Source organism: Lepeophtheirus salmonis, unplaced genomic scaffold (genome assembly GCF_016086655.4).
Source record: "Lepeophtheirus salmonis unplaced genomic scaffold, UVic_Lsal_1.4 unplaced_contig_12271_pilon, whole genome shotgun sequence".
Taxonomy (NCBI): Eukaryota; Metazoa; Arthropoda; class Copepoda; order Siphonostomatoida; family Caligidae; genus Lepeophtheirus; species Lepeophtheirus salmonis.
This window is the reverse complement of record NW_027289962.1, coordinates 14,222-34,239: the sequence shown is the minus strand read 5'-3', so window position 1 is coordinate 34,239 and position 20,018 is coordinate 14,222. Positions and strand designations below refer to the sequence as shown.

General features: G+C 21.3%; 1 protein-coding gene across 1 annotated transcript; it reads left to right on the top strand.

The window, feature by feature from the left end:
* The first annotated feature begins 1,646 nt into the window (after positions 1-1,646).
* LOC121130810 (phosphoglycerate kinase-like) lies at positions 1,647-2,426 on the top strand. Its single transcript, XM_040726482.1, has 3 exons — positions 1,647-2,013; positions 2,059-2,166; positions 2,230-2,426. The coding sequence occupies exons 1-3, from the start codon at positions 1,647-1,649 to the stop codon at positions 2,424-2,426; spliced, it is 672 nt and encodes a 223-aa protein (XP_040582416.1).
* The last annotated feature ends 17,592 nt before the right edge of the window (positions 2,427-20,018 follow it).

The window sequence follows — 20,018 nt, the reverse complement described above, 5'->3', positions numbered from 1 at the left end:
ATATAATACATAAATAATTTTATTTAATAATACTACTATAAAATATTAATACTACTACTCTGTTATTTATGTTAATATTGTATTTATAATTTTTAAATATATTTTTATTTACTATTATACATTAGAGAATAATAATAATCTTTATTAATTTATAAATATTAAATTATAAAATATTTTTAATTCGTAATTGATTTTAATTATAATTTTTTTATAATAATTAAATTTAGTAATTAAAAAATTTTTATAATTTAAAATTTATTATCAGAATAGAATAAAATTTTTTATAATTTAAGTAATTAGATTTATTATTATCAGAATAGAATATAATTTTAATTTAAGTAATTAACATTTACTTAAATTTAGCAATAGATAGAATTTTATTTAAATTAAATTTAAATTTTAAAATAATTTTCTTATTTGGTAATTTTTTATTAAAAATTTTTAAATTTATAAAAAATTTAACTCTCCTTTTTTAAATCTGTTTAAATATATTTAAAAATTATAAATAAAAAGTAGAAATGGATGCTATCAACAACTTATTCTACGCATTTACATTCAAAGAATTAATAAAATCATTTTACGAGGATGGATATGTAAAGTTTAATAATTATTACATAAGACCACTTGATATGATGAATATTATTACAAAACTAGAGGAGAGAAACATAGTAATAGAGAACCATCATGATAATCTAATGTTAGTAAAAGATTCTACCAAATTTCAGCTATCACGTGGAAGTTTGAAGACTTTTTTCAGAAAAAAATTTTTGCACTCGAATTCACGTTTTATGAAAATTGTCCATATCTAAAAATAGAGCCAGAATATAATTTTTTTGTAAAGTTGTTGAGAGAGATGGATACTTTGTTTTTTGTATATCATTCAACGAGTTATGAGGAATTTATATTGTCGAATCCGATTGCTGATTTTATTGTTAGAACTAAAAAGGGAAATTTAAATTTTTGAATGAGGAATTTTAATAAAAAAAAGTTTTATAAATATAAATTTTCATATACTAAGTAGAATGATATTAATATTATTCTATATAATGTATAACTCTTATTTTTATAATATATTTATAATATAGTCAAATTTAAAAGTATACTACTTACAAATAAAATTTTACTATGATATTTTTTACATATTAAAAAAAATTTTATTATTATTTTATTTTATTATTATTAATTTAAATAATATTTTTTTATTTAAACACATACAACAATAACAAAATATGATAATGATGAAAAACATTATAGCAAATAAAAAAGTATTTATCAGATTAGACCTCAACGTACCAAAAAACTACAAACAGACACCTTTAAAAATTTTAGAATCATACGAAACTATAAATTTGGTTCTTAAGCATTCTAAATCATTCTTAATTGGCACGCATCTTGGAAGACCGTCTAAATTGTCTTTGTCTTCTAATAAAAAAGAGTATAATAACAATAATAATAGTTATAACTATAATGATGGTGATGATAATAAAAGAAAAGAATATTCTAAAGAATATACTTATAATGGTAGTGATAAAAACAATAATGATATAAAAGAATATTCTGTTAGGAGAGTTTTTGAAAAGTTGTTAATCACTTATCCCATGCTTAGACTAGTAACACCAGATAAAGTTGGAACAAACCAATTCGAGATGCTTGAGAATATGAGGTTTTATGATTTGGATGCTAAATTCTTCGAAGATAGGTTTGATGTTATTGTATTTGACGCGTTTGGTGTTTCACACAGAAATTGTAAGGAACTAGATGCTAAAATGCCCATATACACAGGTCCATTGGTCTATAAGGAATTGAAAATTATAAATAAACTGAAGAAAACTGATCTTGCAATAATAGGGGGATGTAAAACTGATAAGTTAAAACTTGCTCGAAGTTTAAATTGTAAAACTATAATTTTGGGAAAGTTGATTGATACTGTTATAGAAAATAAAGAAGATGATAAATATATAATGCCTGTAGATATTAAATGTATTGATATGAGAGGAAATATAAACATTTTGGGTATAAAAGAATATAAAAAAAATATTAACAAATACGAAAATATAGACATAGGTCCTAAAACCATTGGTATGATTACATCATATTTGGATGAAAGTAGTAATGTATTTTTAAACGGTACTCCAGGAATCTATGAGAAACTTGAGTCAAGAAGTGGTACTGAAAAACTTTTTAATATTTTAAAATATAAAAGTATAAATGGAAATTTAATAATTGCAGGAGGTGATACTAACACAGCACTTGATATGTTGAATATAAGATTAGAAGAAAGAAGCACGGGAGGAGGTGTTTTGTTGCAGTATTTGGTAAAAGGAGAGCTTGAGGGTATTAGACAGATAGAGGAAAATAAGAAAAAAGAATTGCATAAATTGACCGAAGCAGGATTCGAACCTACAACCTTCAGGACTGGAATCTAACGCGCTACCATTGCGCCATTCGGTCTGAGACAAATAATTAAACTAAATTTATATTACAATATTAAACATTAAAAAATGTCTAATAATACAATTACAATATTATATATTAAATTAAAAAAATGTCTAATAATACAATTACAATATTATATATTAAATATTAAAAAAAAAAATGTCTAATAATACAATTACAATATTATATATTAAATATAAAAAAATGTCTAATAATACAATTACAATATTATATATTAAATATAAAAAAATGTCTAATAATACAATTACAATATTATATATTAAATATAAAAAAATGTCTAATAATACAATTACAATATTATATATTAAATATAAAAAAATGTCTAATAATACAATTACAATATTATATATTAAATATAATAATACAATAATAATACAATTACAATATTATATATTAAATATAAAAAAAAAAATGTCTAAAAACAATGTCTAATAATACAATTACAATATTATATATTAAATATAAAAAAATGTCTAAAATACAATAAAATTAAATATAAAAAAATGTCTAATAATACAATTACAATATTATATATTAAATATAAAAAAATGTCTAATAATACAATTACAATATTATATATTAAATATAAAAAAATAATACAATTACAATATTATATATTAAATATAAAAAAATGTCTAAATATTATATATTAAATATACAATATTAAATATAAATAAAAAATGACTAATAATACAATTACAATATTAAATATAAAAAAATGACTAATAATAAAGTTAAATTTAAATTAAAAAATATAATAATTTTAAAAATAATTTTTTTAATAAAAATAAAAAACATGATAAAGACTGTAATAATAATTAAACTAATAAATCTTTTAGTAACAGAATACCTAATACTAAGACAAATAGTTTCTCTTACAAGAAAAATACCCGATAAAGTTGAAAAATATTTCACAGATGAAGAGGAAGCTCAAATGATTTCATATTCCTGGGACAAACAAGTTTTTTCATTTTTTGCAGAAATTTTCAGAGTTGCATTTACTGTTTCTATTCTCTACTTTAACATTCTGTATTTAGGATACAGAACTTTAAACAGTTATTTGAACTTTCCTCCACTTATTAACGAAATAATTTTTTATATCGTTTATGATATCATTTACCAGATAGTTTTTCTACCATTTGAGGCAATTAGCAATTTCATTATTGAGGAAAAACATGGATTTAACAAAATGACTGTTAAAACATTTTATATTGATAAAATTAAGCAAACATTTCTATCTTCAGTAATATTTTTAATATTCTACATTCCTGCTTCAATAATTATTAACACTTTCAAAGAGTTTTACATATTCTTATTCGTCTTTATGGTCATTTTTAATTAATAGTCATAATTCTCTTCCCAATATTTATCCTCCCATTATTCAACAAATTCAAACCAATTAATGAAGGAGAACTTTTAAACAAAATCAGAGAATTTGCAGAAAAGAAGAAATTCCCTGTTAAGAAAATCTATGAAATGGACGGTAGCAAAAGATCAGGACATGGTAATGCTTTTTTTATTGGTCTTTTCAAGGAAAAACAAATTGTTATTTATGACACCTTATTACAGAGTGGTATGACAGATGACCAGATAATGGGTGTTCTTGCACATGAGATTGGTCATTGGGAAAAATATCACACTTTTATCAATTTGTTGATGGCATTTAAATGGGAATTCTTTTTCGTATTTCTTTTGCAAAAGTTTCTAAATAATGACTCATTAGTTTTTAACTTTTCAAAAAGTCATGAAACTCCTTTAATTCTAAAATTGTTGTACTTTAGCGAAGCTTTGAGTGTTTTTAACATCATTTCAAACATTTTAACTAATTTTGTAACAAGATTGATGGAAAAACAGGCTGATAAATATGCGGTAGATAATAATTACGGTGATCATTTGAAAGAGGCTTTGGTTGTGTTGTTTAAGAAAAATAAGAGCAATCCTTCTCCTGATTATCTTTATTCGTTCTATAATTATTCCCATCCAACTTTGACTGAACGTATTGATTATATTAATAATTTGATGACTAAAAGAGCAAAAAAATTGATTAAAGAAACTTAAAAATTTAAAAAATTTTAAATTATTTTTTTTAATTAAAACATTTTTTAAATATTTTTTCTTAATTTAGAATTTTAATAAAAATTTGCAACAACATCTTCTTCGTCATTTATTATTTTAATTTCGTATTTTAAATAATTTTTATTAAAAAAATTTATAAGAATCTCTCTTAGCTCTTCTAAATACCAATTCTCACTTTCATAATGTCCACACAGTACCACGTCATTGTTATTTTTTTGTAACTAAGAATATTATGATAACTCATTTCACCAGTGATAATTAAAGAATTTTTAATACTACTCATTTTATTTTCATCATTATCTTCTACGTCTTTATTACTATTTTTATCATTATAATTTTGAAGTCGTTTTAGAGATATTTTTTTATAAATATCTTCTGGTTTAAAAGAACAGCTCCCAACTCCAACCACAATATAATCGTACTTCTTTTGCATTCTATCCCTTTCATTAATTGAGGTAACCAATTTATTAGCTTTTGTTAACTTTTTTACCTTTTCTAGAATATTTTTAGTGTTCATTTCATCATCACGATAATATTCATAATTATTATTATTTTTATTATTTTCAATCATACAAACTAAACCATCTTCGTTTACAATTTTATGAGAAAATATTTTTCTATTGTCTGAGTAGTCTGTTCTTTTAGTTAGTAATTTATGACCTATAATCTTTTCAATAAATTTTTCATTAATTATTCTGTCCAAAATGGTATGAACAGAAATTACTGCAATTCTTTGTTGGATTAGTTTGACTAAAAGTTGTGGAATTTTTTTAATAGGTGAAAATATTACTGGATGGTAAGTTATTAATATTTTTATAGAATTATCTGTCTTAAACTTGTTATAATAATCACTATACATATCATAACTAACATAAGGATCGAATTCTTTTAATACGTTTTCATTCAAATCTGAACATACAATAATTTTAATTTTCTTATTACAATCTGAAATATTTTTTGTTAGTATTGATTCTTCAAATGGAATAAGTATTCCAATATTGTCCTTTTCCCAAGGTTTAAAAGGGTAAGTTGATTTGAAAAAATTGAATAAGTCTTGGAGAATGTCTGTTTCATTTTTATTATTAGTCATAAAATTTTTTAAATATTTTTTTATAATCTTTATAATTTTTTAAAAATTTCTTAATAATTATATATTTAAAATTATTAACTTTTTATATTCTATATTTGGTAATTTTTTATTGAATTTTTATCTCTTCTAATAAGTAATTAATTTTATAATAATATTAATAATAATAAATATTATAAATTAATATTATTTTAGAATAATTAAAGATGAAAATATTTTATTTTATAATTTTTATATAAACAATAGTTTATATTATTATTTATATTATAATAATTTTTTTTTGATATTTTTGTTATACTTATCATTCTTAAAACATGATATTTATAATTATAATATTAATAACTAACAATAATATTTTTAAATAGTTTATTTTATTATAATTTTTTAACAAAATTTACTCATTTTTCTAAAAATTATTTTTATTATTTTATTATTTTAAATAATTTTTTTTTATTTCTAAAAATTGACTACTAAATCTAAAGGTCTGACTAATCAATCATCTTTATTTAAATATAATTAAAATAAAAAATATTATGAAAATATTATAATAAAAAAAAATTTTATTAATTTTAATTTTTTTTTTTATAAAATTTAATTTAAAATGAAATGAAATTTTCCAAAATAAAAAAACAGTTAGCACTTCAAAAAAAAAAAATTAAAAATTCAGATCTACAGGAATTAAAGAAAGATAGAAAATTATATAAAAAGTTTATGGATTTTGTATTCCTAAATATGGGACAGAGTGTTGGTAAATTTCAATTTTTTTAAATGAAATAAACATCGAATTGCCGGTAAAAGAAATAGAAAATAAAAACAGAGGAATGAAAAAATTTATAGAAAGAATAAAAAATAAAAGTATTAATACTTTTAATATTAATTATAATAACAATGATAATGATACTATTTATAATAATACTAATACTAATAATGATACTAATACTAATAATGATATTATTATTAATAAAGATGATTCTGTTTCTTTAGATGTATTGAAAGAGTCTCATATAATTTTAAATGAACAGGAGTTTTATATAATGTTAGAGAATTTTGAAAATAAATATAAAATAAGTTTTAATTTGGAAAGTAGGGAAAAGTTTTTTATTCTATATTTAGAAAAAATGAAAAAATTTATTAATTTAAATTTATAATTAACTATAATAATTTATATAACAACTAAGTAAATAAATATATGTAAAATATTAAATAATTAATTAATATATGTATATAATTAATTAAAATTAAAATAATTTTTGAAAGTTTAATTTTATAATTTAAATATTAAGATAATAATACAAATATTAATATAAATATAAAGACTTAAAAATTTTTTTTTATGATGTAAATTTTAAATATTTAACATGCTTTATAAACATACAATTATTATTTTCTTATTATAAAAAGTACTTTTAAACTTTTTTTTACATTATCAATTAATTTTGTAAATTTTTGATTAAAAAAATTTTTAATAAAAAATTTTACAAAAATACAAAAAAATGAAAAAAACGAATAAAACTAATCAAACAAAATTCTTAATTACAATAGGTGGGTCCATTTCTGGTCTAGGCAAAGGCTCAACAGTAGGAGCTCTTGCATTCATTCTAAAAAAAAATTGTCATCGCGTTACTTTTATCAAAATCGATCCGTACTTGAATTTGAACGCTGGTAACATGTCTCCAAACGAACATGGTGAGACTTTCGTTTTGAAGGATGGATCTGAAGTTGATTTGGATTTCGGTACCTATGAAAAGTTTGCGAATGTTGAGCTAACCAAGGCTAATTCTATTACGAGTGGGAGAGTGTTGAGAAAGTTGCGCAGAAATGAGAAAAGAGGGAAATATAATGGAGAAACTATTCAAATTGATCCACATGTTACTGATATTGTAATGGATTATATTGAAAAGGCTGTAAATATAAAGGTCCCACTATCATTATCAGAATCATTATTACAGTCACAATCACTATCAGGGGAAAAGGAAGATGGAAATGGAAATAAAAATTTTGATTACCCAGAAATATGTTTTGTAGAAGTAGGAGGCACAATCCTAGACAACGAATCCACTTTTTACTCCGAAGCTCTAAAACAGCTAAGAAGAATAAATGATGCAAAAGTTATTTTCCTAGACTGCGTCATAAACACTTCATATGGGGAAGAAAAGTCGAAAACTATACAGCAAAATTTTTCAAACATGTCGGCAAAACTTTTAAGTCCAGATATTTTCATTTGTAGGTCAAAGTCGAAGATTTCTGCAGAGCTTGTTGAAAAGATATCTAGAAAGTGCAGAATTCCAAAGAATAGGATAGTTGAGTCTTTGGATGTGTCTAATAAATATAAATTAATAAAAATATTTGAAGAACAAAATATTTACGAAATATTAAAAGGGGAACTCGATCTTAAAACTACTGATTTAAATACAAATATGAATATTATGAACAAAGACTTAAAGTTTACGTTACTTAATGAAATTTGCGAAGATTCTGATCATAACAAAAAAAAATGTAAAATTGCAATTCTAGGTAAATATAAACACAGCAAAGGAGCATATGAGTCACTACTTGAAGCTTTGAAGATGTGTTCATCTATAAATAAATTAAAAATAGATTTAATTTTCCAGGAGTCTGAAGATTTTTCAACTAAAAATTTGGAAGGTGTTGATGGGATTGTAGTACCAGGTGGGTTTGGAAATAGAGGTACAGATCAGATTATAGAAGGAATTAAATATGCAAGAGAACAAAATATACCGTTTATTGGAATATGTTTAGGGTTTCAATTGGCTATAATTGAGTTTTGTAGAAATGTTTTAAACATCAAAGATGCGTGTTCAGAAGAGTTTATCGTTGATTGTAGTAATAAAGATAATAGTAGTAAAAATAAAGATAATAGTAATAATAATAAAAATAAAGTAATCAGCTACATTGACGTGACTAATAATTTTAGACATAATTTAAACTATAAAGAAAATAAAAAAGAAGTGGATGATGAAGTATTGTTAGCTAAAAAAAAATTTAATCAAATAGGGTCTGCTGCTGTTGTTAATAAAAATTATAATAAGATGTATTTCTGCTTAGGAGAAAAGGAAACACACATTGAAAAATCTAAATCTAAATTTTTTAGTGATAATCTTTTAGACAGACACCGTCATAGGTTAGAATTTAATCCTGCCTATTTGGAATTGTTGGAATCTAATAATTTTTTTTTGTTGGTGTTAAAAAGGATAAATGTTTTGAAAAGGGTGTTGGATATGAAATATTTGAGTATCATAATAATGATTTTTTTGTAGGAATACAGTCACATCCAGAGTTGACTACTAGTTTATTCCATCAGCATCCAATTTTTTTGAAATTCTTTGAGTTTATTAGTCAAAAAATTTCAAATTCTAAATAAATAATTTAAATTTCTTAAAAAATCTTTAAAAATATTTTTTTCTTTTTTTTTTAAAAATTTTAATTATAACAAAAATTTTGTTTTTAAAAAATATTAAAAAAATTATTTTTTATTTTAAAATTTAAATACAATTCATACTACAAAGGATGATGATACTCTGGAAAGTGTTATTATTATTATAAATACTAATAAAATATTATTATAAATTTTAGTAAATATTGAAAAAGTATTAAAATTTTTAATTATAAAATAAAAAATAATTTAAACTGAATTTATAACAAAACATGGAAGAAGAGGAAAATATTAATATTACAGATAAAGATGAAGCAAAAATAAAATATAAACTAATTTTTATACACAGTGAAGCTACAAAAGTAGAAAAAGTAACATCAGTTTCTGGTGATTATAAGGTATTTTCATCAGTTGAAGTTTTATTTTTGCATCCTTCATCGCTTGAGAATTCTAAAAATTTTGAAATTTTTACGGAAAAGGAGAAAATTTACAGAGATACGAAATTTGGGTCATTAAATTCGAAAACTATTTTTATTAAATCATTTTTACCGTTGATAAACATTAAACAAGCTCCATTTGGGATACTTAATTTAGGGAATAGTTGTTATATGAGTTGTGCTATTCAATATCTTTTAAATTGTAAAGAATTTGTTGATCTGTACAAACACAATTTGATGCCTCATTATTTTACAACAAATAATTATAAAAATAATAATTATAATAATAAAACAATAAAAATTTTAGATAAAGAAAGTTATCGTGATAATTTAATTAGTAATAATAATTTAAACGGTAATAATAGTAATGATGATAATTATAACAATAGTAATTTAATTAGTAATGATGATAATAATTTAAATAGTAATTTAATTAGTAATTATTGTAATAAAAATTTAATTTATAACAAATTTTCAACAAATGGAAATGTAACAAGAGCATTTATGAATATTGTACAGAACATTGATAAATATCAAAAATCAAATTTAGTATTAAATCCTTTCAGTTTTAAAAAGTTTTTGTAGATACAACAATTATTTTGATAATAATGACGAACAGGACTCATTAGAATTTTTAGAAGCATTTTTAGACAATTTAAATGAGGACACTAAAAGTATTCCCGTAACAGAAGAATCTTTTTCTAATTCTAAATTAAATAATAATTTAAATAATCTAAATAATAACAATTCTAATTTTAAATTAAATAATAATAACAATTCTAAATTAAAATTAAATGATGATGAAGATAAACAAAATAATAATATTTTTATTATTAATAATGACGAGGATGAGGATGATTCTTCTAAGGAATCTAAAACAAAAATAAAATTTATTTCTCCTCTTAAAGAACTTTTATACGGAAAAATTAAACACGAAAGATTTTGCAAAAAATGTAACAAAATATTTGCAAATCATCTTGAAGGATTTCAAACATTATTCTTTCCAATTCCTCAAGAACTTCCAAACCAATTAACAAAAGTTAAAACTATAATAAAACCCCTCAACAAACCATTCTTTTTTCTAAATCTTCCAAAAGATAGAAAATTAGCAATTGAAAAAATTTGTAAATTTATTAAAATAAAGGAGAAGAGAATAATTATACTAAGAAATAAATTTGAAATTGTAGAAGAAGGGTTTTTAGAAGATTATGATTCGATCTATGAAATTGATAGTAAATTTTTAGATGAAGAAAAAGACAATGTAATAAAAATTGAAGAAAATAACTATAAAAGAGGATTTTTACAACGTGCAAAAGAATCTCTAAAATTTTTAAATATAAAAGAAAATGAGTCAATACACAATTCAGAATATCTAAAAAATAATTTTATTCCATTGTCTATAAAATTTAATAATTATTATTTCTTTTCAAATGGTTATAAATTTTTACTTCACAGAAAAGAATTTGATTCTATTAATGAGTCATCAAATAATTATAATAAAAAATTAATAAATGAATTTCTAAATAGAATATTATCTAAATCTAATATTCTGTTTAATATGAAAAAGGTTTATTATGAGATCAAAGGTAAAAATATAATAGTTAGATTACCTGGATTCGTTGTAAATATTTATGAAATTTCTAAAAATTATTTGAACATTCCAAAATATCAATTTTTAAAAATGAGTCAAAAAATTGAACTAAGAGAATTCGATAAAATAGATTTAATTGATTGCTTTAATTTTAATCCTCATAAGATTGATTTTAACTGTGATTGTAGTAGTAATAATAGTAGTAGTAATAATAATAGTAATAATAACAAAGAACAGTTTTTATTATATTTAAAATCTAAAATTATAGAATATCCAAAATATTTATCAATTGGACTTAAAAGAACAATTCCATCTCTAAATAATAAAACATACAAATTAATTAAAAATAAGAAGAAAATTGATGTTCCCGATTTTTTAATACTTGATACAAATGTAATGTACAAAATGATTAGTTGTATTCTTCATAAAGAAAATTATACATATTCTCATTATACATCTGTTGTTACAAAAGATAATATTTGGTTTTTATGTAATGATACGGTTATTACTAAATTAAATCCTAGTCAAGCAAATAAGTTGATTAATACTGAAGAAATTGTTGCCATAATGTACGAAAGGTCATTTTTATAGATAAATAAAAATATAAATTTAATAAATATTCTTATATAAAATTTTTTATAGAATTACTTTATAAGGCAATTTTAAATTAATCCATAATATAATTTTGAAATATATTTATTTCTTATTTCTTATTAAATAAACATGTTTTTAGTATTTAAAAATTTAAATAAAAAATAATTTAATTACTTAGTAAATGCCTAAAAAAAATATTGCAGATTCTAAATTAATTGATGTATTAAAATATAAATCTCTCCCTTTTTCGTTTCCATTATAATCATAAAATACCCATTTACTCCAAGCATAAACATAAAAATAATTTTTTTTATAATCTTTATTCATAAATAATACCAATTCAATATAATAGCTATCACGTAACTGTTTCCTGTTATTATGTGTAACTAGATAATTTTCCTCAGGTAAAGATTTAATTTCAGGTGCAAATATTACCAAATTTTTAGGAGAATTTAAAATATCATTGCTAAATAATTCATTACATTTTACATGTTTAATTTTATTATTATCGTTTATGTCCTGAACCAAAATTATAGCTTCTTCTCCAAAATTTTTAGTTAAAAAAGAAGAAGTAGGAGAATAATAATTAATTTTATTTTGAGGTTTATCAAAGTGTGGAAAATTTTTAGAAACATATAATGAATTAAGCCCTTCAATATTGCTAAAAAATATTTGAATTAATAAATAAAAATCATATATTGAAAATTTTTTATATTCTGATATGTTTAAATTTTTAATGTATGTTTCTTTATAAAATTTAGTCAGGTTAGAAATTAGTATTTCAATCTTTATGCCACTATTTTCACCTTGGAAATTAATAGTGCTTATAAGAGAATCAATAAAAAAGTCTTTAAACTTTGTAGAATTTTCATATATTTTGCTTAATAAAGTAATTGATTCGTTATATCTTTTCAAAGACTTATCACTTTCTAAGCCATTAGATTCTGTTTTTTCTTCCTCTAAATCTGATTCTTTTTCTTCTTTTACCTCACTTTTTAAATCTAATTTTTCTTTTTTTTCTTCTTCTTCCTTTTCTATTTTAGACTCTTCTTCTTGATCTAATTTTTCTTCTACTTTCTCCTCTTTTCCTTCCTCTCTTAAATCAACTTTTATTTCAGATTTTTTAGTAATATTAGAAACACCTTTCTCTTCTATTTTAGAATCAAATTCCACTTTTTGTAATTTGTTAGGTATTACAGTATTTTTAGGCATATCATCATTTTTTAATTGAACTTTAGATTTTAAATCACTTTCATGTTTTAATTTTTCTTTAGAATCTTCTTGAATTACTTCTAAAGTAGGTGTTGTTGGAATAGTATTTTTGTTATTTATTTTTTTCTGTTGTTCATTAGACTCTGCTACTTCATGTTTTTCATATTTAGTATTTTTAGTAGATTCACTATTATCCTTCTTACTTTCACTTTTAGTTTTATCTTTTTCATTGATACCTCCTTCAACATCAAATTTATTCATTGAAGGTATACATGAAATGATAATAATACAAGTGAAGAATAAAGCAATTATTATTAGCACAATTAATAAAAAATATGTTCCTATAAATGACATTTCTCTAAATAAAAATTTATTTTTTTATAAATAAAAAATTTTTAAAAAAATACCCCTAATTTTTATTTTAAACAACTTGAATTTTATTCTACTTTTAAACATATTTTTATGCTCAAATTATTTTTTGATTCTTTTGATTTTTTTTTTGTAAAAATATTTTAAAGAAAGTAAAAAATTTTAACCTTTTAAATTATTATTAAATAAAATAGTAAATGCAAAAAAAAAAAAAAAGTAAATCGTAATAAATGTAAAAAAATACATTTAATAGTTTTAAAAGATGTATTGAGTCCTAATAACTCAAAAGAATCTATAATTTTTTTTTAGAATTTTTATAATTTTTAAGTTAAAAAAATATTAACCAATTTTACCGATAAGACAGACGATGTTCAAATTATAACAAAAAAATAAAATCTCTAAAATTAATAAAAATCTAAATATTTTATAGTTAAAATTTTGCAAAATTAATAATTATTTAATAGAATCTATTTATTACAACTTCAATATTATTAAATAAATTTTATTATGATGTTATATTCTAAAGAAGATTGTTTTTCTTATAAATGTTAAATATTTGCTCCTTAGTTTTAGTTTTTGGTTGTATTGAAATTAAATTATTGTTTTTTAATTCTTATTTGGGTAAATGTTCACAATGATAATTTTTCTTAATTAGAAAAGAATATAAAAACAATTAGAATAATAACTACCAAGAAGATTATTTAATGTTCAATTATAATGTTCCCAGATAATCTAAAAGGTGCTGTAACCAACCCAAATAATAAATAATTTTATCTCTAATAAAATTTTGAGTATAGTGTAAAGTTAAAAAAATAATTATTAAAAAATTTTAATTCATTAATTTCTTTCTTATTACTTTATTTTAAGAAGTTTCACAACATTTCTCCAAGACTAACTACACAGTTACTAAGAAGTATGATTAAAGCCATTAATAATCAAGATTTCTTAGTTCCTAATCATTTCGTAGTCTTCAGCACTGTAAGATGTTCATCAAAACTACTAATACATTTGCTAATAAAATTTAAAAAAAGTTAGTAAGTTAGGACCTAAGAAAGATATTCAGTCCTAAAATTTAAATTACCCTATTGGGGCTTTATATTTATAAATTTTTACATTATCAAGAATAAATACTAGCCTTTTAGTTCTATGTGTACAACAATCAATTTTAAAATAATCAAGAACATCTTTAAATCTTATAAGTTCAGTGGTATTTCATTGACTTTATGAAATATTATTTAATATCTGTGTTACTTGCTATAAATACTTTAAAATATAAGGATATTCCACTAATTGATATCCCTATATACTGAGTCTATAGACTATAAAAAATTCTACTTTTTAAAAGAATATAAAGGATCTGTATTAGAAAATCAACTCTAGATCTATAAAATATCATGCATATTCTCTCGAGTATTAATATACTTCTTACAATTTCTCCCTCTACGAATAGTAACCACACTGACGTATAAAAAAAACCATTCAAACGGTGAGCAATTTTATTTTTGGAAATAATTATTAATCGTGTTTACTCTTGTTTTTGAGTTAATTGACAGTCTTAATGAATCCATTTAGTAATCATTGACTTATGCTGTTCTATAAGCTTTTTGCGATTTTCTGTACTTTTCTTGCCTTAACCTGTATTTATCTCAGAATTTTCTTAACTATTCTATATATGGTATCATATTTCAGGCTTAGACCTTTAGCAACTGAACATGTAGATTCATCATTATAGTTTTCCTCATAAATTTCTTCTTATCAACTTTTTATGTTCATAACTTTTTGTATGTGGTTAGACAAATATTTACAAAAATATATGCCTTAAGAATGAGATATTTTTAAATTCGAAATTTTATTAGAGATAAAATTATTCTCTCTTTGAGATTGATCAAGAAAAATTATTAAGGTTGTCAATTATCAAATTTATTTTTTAGATTCCATAATTTTGTGCTAATAGGATACATACATTAAGTAAATTACTAAAAGAAGTTTAAAAGGAGAGAATTTTAAATAAAAGACCTCAAAAAATATATAAAATTTGTAATTTACAGAAATAGGAGATATCTATTTTCATTATTAAATTATTAATTTTCTTCCTAATTCTGCAATTAATACTTTTTAATATTAATTAAGTATATTTAAATTTTCTTTTGATAAATAAAATATTCCAAAATATTTGTTAATTTTCTAAATTATTTATATACAAATATTTTTTTTAAAGAAAAAAAAAATCAAAAATAAAATTATAAAAAATATTAGTTTTTATCAAATTATGTTTATTATTCTAATAACTTCATTAAATACTTTTAAAATTTGTAATTAATTTATTTGAGTCATATATAAAGGAGAATTATTTTTATATATAAAAAAATAACAAAAAAAAATATGAAAATTCAAGAAAAGCGAAAAACTCATCATTTCTACATGATACCGATCTACATAATATTTGTTTCTATTTACGCATCCATAATAATTTTTCTGAACTATTCAATAAATGCAGAAAATACTTCACATAATAATAATGATACAATCAGTGAATTTTTTAACATAAAGTACATAATTTTATTATTATTGGTTCTTTCATTAAATGGAGTGATAAATATTGCACTCTTTTTATCTTATCCAAAATTGTATGGTACGATCGCTTTGTTTGGTTATCCAATTGGTTCAATCATATTCAGTACGATCATTGGGTTTATGTATGGATTTGATATAAGGATAAAAGCACCAATAATATTCTCATCCATACTTCTCCTGCTAGCCTCATTAATTTACGTATTCTTAAGAAAAGTTATAAAATACGTAGCAAAATTAGTCAAAATTACAGTCGAAATTCTAAGTTCGTATCTCTTTTTAATATTCATCTTTAATTTAGTTATTAATATTGGTTCATTTCTTTTAATATATTTACTGAAAGACATCTTGGGATTGAGTAGTGAGGAGGTAAATGTATTTGCAATTTTAGGCACTTTTCTTTATTATTGGTCGGTTCTGAATGGAAAATATGCAGTAAACGTATTAGTCTCAAGTATTGTCGCTTTTAAATTGCTAACTGATTATGAAGGAATTAAAGTTTTTACAAAATCATTAATTAATACGTTATATGCTTTAGGATCAATTATTTTGGCTGGTTTTATTGTTGGAACATTTTACACGCTTTTTCATTTTGCAGATAATAATAGAAGAGAAAGGAATAATAATATTGTTGGTGTAATTGTTAGAATCATTATTGCCTTAATAATAGATCTTCTTAGAGATATAATAGAGCAAATTGCAGAGTTTAGTCTTATTTATGTTGCTATTTATGGCGTATCTCTTTCTGAAGGAGCTTCAAAGCTATTCAAGGATATAACAAATCCAGGATCTAAAATTTTATTTAGTACAATTACTCTCAGTGTGATACTTAACTTTATATTTTTATCATCCGATGTTATTGTGTTCTTAATAATGTATTTTGTTTTGATACCATTTTTAATAAAGTTAGAAGGTTATAATGCACATATAGAGTATAAATTTGTTAATTCATTTGTTATTTCATCGTTGTTTGCCTTTTCAGTATGGTATTCATTTATTGAAACAATAGTATTTGGATATAAAACAGTATTAGTAATTCATGAAAATGAACCTGAAAAAATAGAGAGTAAGTATCCTGAACTTAAAGAAATAAAAAAATTTACTTACTAATACTATAAAAATCCTTAAATAAATTTAAGTTTTTCTACAAATTCTGTTATAGTCATTTAATAATAATCTTTTTTTTTATAAATAACTCTTTAATTTTTTTATAAATAATCTTACATATATGTTATTAAATTATATGAAAGTTATTATGTTTCATTGTTAATTTGTGCTTACTAAAATTTCAAATAATTTAGGAGAAAATCGAAATACATTAAGGAGAATATATCAATATTGAATATATTCTTAAAATATCAAGTGTAGTATTTAAGATATTATTAGAAAAGTGATATAGGAAGAGATTTTTTAATATTTAATTCTAGCATAAATCATAATAGATATGCTATACTATTTATTTTTGAACAAAAGATGAAAGTATCTGGAATGGGAATCTTTTCATAATTTAAATAATTCTAAATCTGTTTATTAATAATTTTATAAGTTATCAAAAATATATGTCAGTTTTATGCATAATACATTTTAATTTAGCTATATGTAGCATATAATAAATAATAATATTTTAATATTATTAAAAATTAAGCAATGCATGTAACCAATATTGAATATGGCAATATTCAAAAAACATATTTATACAAAAAACAAAGCTATTTTAAGAAGATATATTTATTTAGAACTTTCTTAATAATTGTAATAATTTTTCAAAAGGCGATTTTTCTTTTTTTAGAAAAATATAATCATAAATAAAGTTATCAGGATTTTGTGTTGACCTAAAACTCATCTTTTTTAAATAATGTTTAAACCATTTCCAACTGTTTTCTATCAACTGCGTGTTAATATCACTGTTTTGTGGGTTCAAAAAGTTTTTAGAGTGATTAACAGTTTTATGGTTAAATTCACGTTTTTCAGAAATGAATAACCTTTCCATTCATCTGTTGTTCTTATTAAGTGTTAATTAACGTATTTTTCAATTATATTCTTTAGATTCTCAGAATTTCTAAATTTGGAAATTTATAAAAACATCTTTTTAGTATTTCTACATATCCCACCAATACACCATAGCCTTTCAATATGTCTAACCTTATTATATTTTCTTTTTGTAACGAAACTTCCATCGATTTCAACGGTCATATCTACACCTCCTATTTTTAGATCTCTATAAAATTTATATTCTTCTCTAATATTTCCAATAATAGAGTTGTATGTATTTTATGAAATTTTGTATCCTTTTAGAATCTCTTTTTGCTATCTTTTTTGGGAGAATTCATACACACGTAAATGATAGTTTTTATGTTTAGCTTGAATTCCTCAAAAAAAGAAGATTTTCTTATTGAAACTTTTTTTTATTACATTTTTTAGTTTTGCCCATCCAAATTTTCCCATCTTAACACTTGTGATTGGTCAATACCATTGATTTTCTACAATCATTGCAGCTTCTTTTTTTCTTAATTAAACTCATTTCATTCAACCAATCAATCATTTTACAATTATTTTCCAGTTTATTAGCTAGTGAAACTAAATTATATTCCATTAAAAAATTTTATAAATATGTTTTTTTGATACTTCTATTTTTGAATATTACCCAAATTTTATAAAACTATTATTTAATTTAATATAATACTTATGTGAAGACAGGAATAGTAATATTTCTGTATAATTTATACATATCATATACTTTACAATTCTTATAATTCTTATAATTTTAATTTAAAAATTAATTGTAAATTTTTAGTATTATTAACTAAAAATAAGGCAAATTATTAAAGACTCATTCATAATATACTATTATATACCTTTATATATTGTTATATTTCTTATTCATAAGGTTTTTTTTTAATTATAATGTTATTAAAAAATTAGTATCATTAATAGAGACTGTTTTGTTAGATAAATATTTATAAAAATACAATTCAAAATTTAAAGTAATGCATTTTTATTAATATTTATAGATATATTAAAAAATTTTATTAGTATAAAATTATTTCCTTTTTTAATCAAAAAATTAATAAAAATTTTTTTATAATTACTGAATGTTAGGATATTTTGATCAAAAGTTTCTAATCCTTTTGAATATTATTTGTATCAATGAATTTATCCGAGCTTTTATTTACTATTAAAAATTAAAATATTTTAATTTTTAATTTTTTTATAAATATTTTTGTGTATAGAAAATGAAAAGAAATAAAGACCTACCAGAATACAACCCAAACACAACACCTGAATCATACTACAAAACAAAAGCTGAAACATACAACTCTACACATTTAAAAAAATCACAATGTGATATATTAAGTTTTATGATTGGTAAACTTTTGAGAATTAAAAATATTAAAAAGTTAAAAAAAAAAAAATATCAAAGAAAGTTCAAATAAGATAGTTTTTAATGAAAACAATACAGCGAATAGTTTAGTTATATTGGATATTGGAATAGGTAGTAATATTTATGGAAATGTTTATAATGATGTGTTATTGGATGTATTTAAATATAGCAGTTATGTATTGGTAGGTGTTGATGTTGTTAGAGAAATGATGGTTTTAGGTTTAAATACGTCAAAAAATATAAATAGTACCAACTATATAAAAAGTAATGTAGACAGTAATATAAAAAGTAATGATGATGAGAATAGTAATTATGATGATAATATTTATAGTAAGAATATTCAAAGTATTGATAGTGATAGTGATGATAATAAAATTTTTTATAAAAATAAAAATATTCCAAATAATATTCTCATAAAAGACACACTATCCTGTTTCCAACCAGCATCATTCGACCTAATTATTTCAGTAAGTGCCTTTCATTATATAATATATTCTCTATTCCCCGATCCTGCACGGTTACGATTATACCTCCAGTCTATTGGAAATTTGCTTGTGACTAATGGGATGTGTTTAATGCAGTTTTATTTGAGATGTAAAAGAGAGGGTTGTGATATTGTGAAGGTGCTTAGTGAGTACGGGACTGTGTTTTGTGCTAATATTAATGAAAATTCGAGTAATAAAAGTAAAAATTATAATAAAAGTAAAATTAAAAATAGAAATTCAAGTGATAAGAATATAAAATATACTTATTATAAAGATTTAACGTTAGATAAAAATAAAAAAATGTTTTATGTAATTTGGTTTGATGGTAGAAGAGTTGAAGAGGTATTAGATTTAAAATCGAAT